General features: G+C 39.5%; 1 protein-coding gene across 1 annotated transcript; it reads left to right on the top strand.

Moving 5' to 3' along the window:
* The first annotated feature begins 2,166 nt into the window (after positions 1–2,166).
* Positions 2,167–5,398, top strand: LOC106610849 (cytochrome P450 1B1). The gene has a single exon (XM_045723458.2). The coding sequence runs from the start codon at positions 2,503–2,505 to the stop codon at positions 4,081–4,083; it is 1,581 nt and encodes a 526-aa protein (XP_045579414.2). The 5' UTR covers positions 2,167–2,502; the 3' UTR covers positions 4,084–5,398.
* The last annotated feature ends 2,019 nt before the right edge of the window (positions 5,399–7,417 follow it).

Raw genomic sequence — 7,417 nt, 5'->3', positions numbered from 1 at the left:
CTTTAATCAACTTAAGACAGGCTTAGTCAGATCAGATTGATCCCTTAAATACACATTTTATAACCTCAGCTGTGAAAATATGGTATGCAATAATATAACTTTTAAATAAGCTAGACCAAAACATAGAAAAGTGTATCACTTTAACACTCTTTCTTCAACACCCATAGTGAGAATTCCCACTCCCCCCTTTCCTATTTCCTCATGCACCAATAATGAGTGACTGTGCTGGAGCATTACTGAAGTCTCTGTCCCTCTAACTTACGGCCTCACTTCTGAAATGTTTTAGTGCCTTCAATTAGCGTCATTACCTCCCTGCAAAAATAAACTTCGCAGTTGGTGGGGAAACTAGAAACGCAAATGTATTCTTTGGCACTGAGGGGGAAAAAAGTTTTGCCTCAGGAACTAAAATTAGTCTTTGAGCTGAAAGGTTAATAGAATCAATGGACCAGTGATTTCCATAAGGAATAAACTGCACTTTGTAATGAATGCCAAGGACAGGACTCCGGTTGACCGTGATGTGTGTGTGCTACCAGGCATGAAAGCATGATACATCTCAGGTATCAACACCTACATCTTCAGAGTGTCACCATTCCTCCTGCACCTTTTGAGGGGCCAGAATGTCATTCTAACCTTCTGATCTCCTGAAAAGTTTCCTCCTAACTCTTTTGAGCTCAACAGCCTTGTTTTGGGGAAGGAAAACCATGTCAAAAGGCACCTAAGGTGTACGGTGATAACAGTAAGCTGCCATTGGAGCACACAATTGAAACATGGCTCTCATGTGCAAAACTACAGACACTTTTATGCTTTGTACTGCAAATGCTTCAAGAAATGCTGTAGTATGAGACCTGCTGAAAATGTGAATATGAATTCTTCATGGATTTTTCTATGCAAAGATATTGTAAGTGTGTTGTTTAAGCATATTTATGAAAGGCAAGTCAGTCAACACCTACATTGCAAAATGCAACATTGGATTTAAAAAATATATATAACTTGAGGCCTTTACATGAGTGGCAGAATGGTAGTTCTTCATATTGGAAAAATAAACCATTTATAAATAGTCTATAAACAATATTTCAATCCCCACAGATAATTATTTGAGTTGTATCCATATACAGTCATTCACTGTGAGTCATTTTCAAATTACAGTGATATTCATACAGTGACAAAGATCTAATATAATCTTATTAGTACAAATCTTATTTGTTTAATCTTTTGCGCAATATTATGGAAAGCAGTCAGACTCGGATCTTGCACAACTTTTGCTGAACTTCATAGTACCACAGGGGGATTCGATTAGAAGCGCGACATAGTTGAGTGATTTAGTCAATTATATATGTGCTGTTGACTACCTTGAACGGATTACATGTAATTACATTATGCTTCAAATGATAAATTCAGAAAAATTATATCACAATGTTATTACAACAGTCAATATGCAGCGTGCGCACAAAACTAATGCAAGACTAATGCTTTGGCTTTGCACTGGCTTTGCACAGTACCTGAAAAGTTGCAATACTCACTGTAAACCCATCATCTTTAAACACACATTTATTAGGCTACATGGCATCATGATTACATTCACTTTGTTATTTTATTGAGACACTAAACAGAGTTTACATTAGGCTATTTATGTAAAGTATAGAATGTCCATGCAGACGCGCACAAAAGCTACCCATGCCACAAAAGCTACCCATACCATCGACTACTGCAACTAAATAGGCTATTCCATTTACTTATTAATAAACGTAAAATTAAAACTTATTGTAAACAGTTCTTACATTTTACACAATTAGAAGGCAAAAAATAAAATCAGAAAGAGAAACAAACCATATGCTTGCTATACGCTTTTCTTGAATCTTCAAATTATAACAACCAACGTAAGAAAGTATAACCATTTAACATGGGATACCACTGTTACTATTCGAGTTAGTAAAATAATTGTTACTTTCCTCCTAAACGTATTTGCTGGAGTTCACCTCCGCAGACAGAGGTCTCTGCGCGCTTTTGTTTCCAGTGCGTAGCGCGCGTCGAGGTCCAACATCAGAATGATAATATATATAGGGCTACCACAATGGGAGGAGTATGAAAATAATGCTCAGCCCTACCCACCGACTGCAAACATATAAGACACCTTGCTGAAGCAAAACTAGTCACTAAAGTCTTAAATCTTGCTGAAAAGAGTGACTAGAGAAAAAAAAATTCACCATAACTTACCAAGCTTCATCTGAGATATTTTCCCAAGGAGTACTGAGACTGTCACCATGGTCTCAGAAGGATACTTGGGACTTTAAACTAATGGAACTTGTTTAATTGATTAACTAATTTCATTGTACATCACAACATCACTTTTGAACATTATTTTACTTATTTATTATACATTTTATTTACAAAAAAGTGAGTGCTGGACTAAAGTTGTCAAGAAAACTAAACTTTTTTGTAGTTTTTTTTTCTTCCATTCACAATATCTGTTTCCAGGAATAGGTGTTCTGATAATCCATAGCCATGGCACTGCTGGACACAGAGTTTGGGGTGAAGGGCAGCAGCATCATCAGGGAATGGAGTGGACAGGTCCAGCCAGCTCTGGTCGCCTCCTTTGTTTTCCTCTTCTGTCTAGAAGCCTGTCTATGGGTCAGGAATCTCAGACTCAAGAGAAGGCTGCCAGGACCCTTTGCCTGGCCGGTGGTGGGCAATGCCATGCAGCTGGGGCAGATGCCTCATATCACCTTCTCCAAGCTGGCAAAGAAGTACGGCAACGTGTATCAGATACGACTGGGCTGCAACAACATAGTGGTGCTCAATGGAGACACAGCAATACGAGAAGCCTTGGTTCAACACAGCACAGAGTTTGCAGGCAGACCCAACTTTATATCTTTTCAGATGATTTCAGGAGGCAGGAGCTTGACATTCACTAACTACAGCAAACAGTGGAAAATGCACAGGAAAATTGCACAATCTACCATTAGAGCTTTCTCCTCTGCCAACAGCCAGACCAAGAAAGCATTTGAGCACCACGTTTTGGGAGAATGTATGGATCTTGTGCAGGTATTTCTGAGAAGGAGTGCAGATGGACGATATTTTAATCCCGCTCATGAATTTACAGTAGCTGCTGCAAATGTAATCTGTGCACTGTGCTTTGGAAAGCGTTATGGTCATGATGACATTGAGTTTAGAACTCTCCTAGGCAGAATGGACAGGTTTGGAGAGACGGTGGGGGCTGGCAGCTTGGTGGATGTCATGCCCTGGCTTCAGAATTTCCCAAATCCTGTCCGCAGCATCTACCAGAATTTCAAACATATAAATGAGGAGTTTTTTGCCTTTGTGAAAGATAAAGTGATGCAGCACAGAGAAACTTTCACGCCTGATGTGACGCGTGACATGAGTGATGCTATCATTAACGCGATTGATCACAGAAAGGACAGTGGACTGGCCGAAGACTTTGTTGAAGGAACAGTCACAGACCTCATTGGAGCCGGCCAAGAAACAATGTCAACCATTTTCCAATGGATTCTCCTGCTTTTGATCAAATACCCCAACATCCAAACCAAGCTGCAGGAACAGATTGACAAAGTGGTAGGCCGTGACAGGCTGCCCTCTATTGAGGACAAAGCCAGCCTGGCTTACCTAGATGCTGTTATCTATGAGACCATGCGCTATACCAGCTTTGTACCCCTCACCATCCCACACTCCACCACCTCAGATGTCACCATCGAAGGCTTCCACATCCCCAAAGACACAGTGGTCTTCATTAACCAGTGGTCCGTCAACCACAACCCTTTAAAGTGGAAGGACCCACATCTCTTTGACCCCTCACGGTTCCTCGATGAAAATGGTGCCCTTGACAAGGACCTGACTAACAGCGTCATGATCTTCTCCACTGGTAAAAGGCGATGTATTGGCAACCAGATTGCCAAGGTGGAAACATTTTTATTTACAGCCGTCTTGCTTCACCAGTGTACCTTTGAGAGCAACCCATCAGAGGCCCTGACCCTTGACTGTTCTTATGGGCTCACACTGAAGCCCCTGCACTACACCATCACAACCAAGCTCAGGGGGAAGCTGCTCGGTCTGGTGTCACCTGCATAAAAATCTCATCCCATTATTGTGGGCAACATTGCCAATCAAATACATTTTACAGTGAGTATAAGCAAACCTGCACTGAATGCTGTTGTTGAGGAGTGTAATATTTCATATTTAATATTTAATTAATATCTGAACACAATTGAATATGTTTGCAATGTTGTTGATACAGAATTGAAAGTATGATTACAGTAAAGGAAAGTTTGCTAGGTAGAGATGAATCTCCTTTGTTGGGGGCCAGGGGTCGGGTCATGGGGTCAATGAAGTTGAACAGGCTCTCAAACTATGTACCTGATCATATTCTTTAAGGAAGTATACTTTTGTTTTATATACATTTAGAGTTTTGAGCGTACTTCATAAACAGTATTCAGCATGTTAACGTATGAAAATATGTGCATGAAACTAGAATATCACTCAAAAGTCAATGGAAGATTATATCACAGTATAATATGCTTGTGAGTGTTTGTGAATGTTGTAGTCACACCCGAGGGACCGCAGTCTGTTGCGTTGAGGACTTTTTGGATTCCTCGCATCAAGATGGTGATGTATCAATGTAGTTAACCTTTTCACATAAAGCAGTCACAAAATATTTGTATAGATATATTTCAGGTATGAATAATATGTGTATTATAATCCAATCCACTATCTACTGTACACCATGCATATGAGCACATTGAAATACTGTCGGAAGATAACAAATGCTGACAAACTGCTAAAGGGAAAATCAAGTTATCTATATGCTATAGCCTACAGTGTGAAGACAATTCAGAGATAACAGCATTGGCGCCTCTGTGTAACTTCAAGCTCAGTGTCCCCAACAAAGTTTGGAGGTGTTTCAATGGAGAGGTGGGTTTGGAATTGTGGGATTGATCATGCTGATGAATACATGGGAGATGACCAACTCCAGAGACTGACTGCATTGATCTCCTTAGAAATCTACTGAACAGGCACTCCAGCTACACAACCCATCCCTTCATATCCAAAGCAACTGTCACTAAATACAATACTACTACACAAATCAATGGAGTCTTCAAGTCTTTATGTATTTAAACAAATGCATGTCTGTTTACACCTCAAGGGTCTGAAATCTATATGGATGTCATTTCACCTTTGTCAAAGAGCACGTATTCAGGAATTTATGAAATAGAGTTCCGAATCTCTGCCTCTCTCAAACCAAGAAAGTCAACTACAGCATGCGTTGAATGTCCAGGCAAGGATTCATCATACAAAATACTGTGTTGAAATGTAAAAAAAATAAAATAATTATATGATTGAAAAATCTGATATATCTGGAATGAATAAAGCAACGTTTTAAACAGTCCGGGGTTGATAGTGACTGAGTCTGCTTCTCTCTTGTCTGTCATTGATTAACCCATTAAGCATCTCATCATTGGAAGGAGTGCAATCTCCTGTCCATTGCAAGGTGTTGTTTTCTGTAGTGACACACTCCATGTACAGTGCAATGAATATGAGCTGGTGAATAACATATTGCAAAATAAATATTATTATGGAAATACACACTCTAAGGTACATTTTAAAATGCAATAAACATGTGATAACGTATAATAAAACTGCAAACTAGTCTTTACCACTGTTAACACTGATTATGTTTTATAGCTAATCGACACCAGTCCTGCGTGTTTTCTCTCATCAAAACTGTCAGAAACACATCAGGTGGCAGGTAGCCTATCGTTTAGAGCGCTGTGGAAAATCTGTCTATCTGCCCTTGAGCAAGGCACTTAACCCTAATTGCTCCTGGGTCGCCATTTATAAGGGAGAGTTGGGATATGCAAAAAAGACATGTACAATTCACACATGCGTATAATACAAACTTGTACATGTGAGAAGTCGGAAAAATATAAGCACCCACCTAACTATTTATTTATTATTATCAAACGTATTTGAATTGTGATCTGGTTTAGCAACAATACATGATACAAGTGAAGAATCTCTCCTTGCAGCATTACTATCACTGGCCCATTAGAGTACAGAATTCCATAGTAGTTAAATTCCTGCTGAATAGCTTTGAAACCCCAATTGGTCAACTTTTTCAAAGTTATTTGTTTCTCTGAAAAGCCTTATTACTAGCGTTATTGCCAGAAGTCCCTGTTTTGAAGTCACTTTTAAACTATTTTGATATAGCCACCAGCCTAAGAGCTACATTATCTCATTTACTATGTATAAAAGGACCATTATGCAAAACAAAAAAAACCTCTGGTAAATACTGTATATACTTTTATAGAACATATAAAAGTGTATTGTACAATGTGTATCTATTCTGTGACAAGATCCAAAACCCAGAGCTTTCATGGTCATATCTTGGATTCTATTCCTAGTAGTGTTTAGAGTTAACAGAGCATAGGCTGAAAATAACAGATACAATTTTTTTTATAATGTCATAAAAAATGCATACATTAGTTTTCAATTGACAGAGGAAAGCTCCTTCCAAAGTTACAAGTAGTCCTGCCTTAGCCTGGGTACTTCACTGAGACGTTTGCTTTATATACACTATATTTCAGTCTGGAATTGTTCCTATAGAGAGGCAATCAAGCAATTTTCAGAATCCAGAACATAACCGGACCAATCAGTGTCCCCTGAGTTTAGCTATGGTGAGTTTAGCTATCGTGAGTTTAGCTATGGTGCATTTAGCTATGGTGAGTTTAGCTATGGTGAGTTTAGCTATGGTGAGTTTAGCTATGGTGCGTTTAGCTATGGTGAGTTTAGCTATGGTGCATTTAGCTATGGTGAGTTTAGCTATGGTGAGTTTAGCTATGGTGAGTTTAGCTATGATGCGTTTAGCTATGGTGAGTTTAGCTATGGTGAGTTTAGCTATGGTGCGTTTAGCTATGGTGAGTTTAGCTATGGTGAGTTTAGCTATGGTGCGTTTAGCTATGGTGAGTTTAGCTATGGTGCGTTTAGCTATGGTGAGTTTAGCTATGGTGAGTTTAGCTATGGTGCGTTTAGCTATGGTGAGTTTAGCTATGGTGAGTTTAGCTATGGTGGTCTGTGTGACTGAAAGTTTGAACCCTAACTACTACACCATGTTCTAAAATTCTCCCCTGTGGTACCTGTATTGTGTTTAAAGGTAGTGCAGCCCAGTCTTTTAGAGCCTCTGGCCCGCTAAATCTAAACTCCTTCTGTTTTAGTCCTAGGTTCAGGCGGGCCTGACTGGTTGCTGCTTTCCTTTTTGTCTCACCGTGGCATTGAGTGTTAGGTATAAGAAAGACTCCGCTGGAACGAGCACTTCGGCGCAAAAAAAACCCTGAATAGGAGTTTTAAGTCCCTGAACCCTCCCACAGAGGAGATATAAGGGAGAGTGTCAAGACTAAAATCTGCATTC

Source organism: Salmo salar, chromosome 09 (genome assembly GCF_965601325.2).
Source record: "Salmo salar chromosome 09, fSalSal1, whole genome shotgun sequence".
Lineage (NCBI taxonomy): Eukaryota > Metazoa > Chordata > Actinopteri > Salmoniformes > Salmonidae > Salmo > Salmo salar.
Note: the sequence above shows the minus strand (reverse complement) of the source record. Positions and strands in the feature narration are given on the sequence as shown.

Coding starts and splice junctions, on each gene's coding strand:
- LOC106610849 (XM_045723458.2), top strand. CDS start 2,503: ATGGCACTGCTGGACACAGAGTTTGGGGTGAAGGGCAGCAGCATCATC.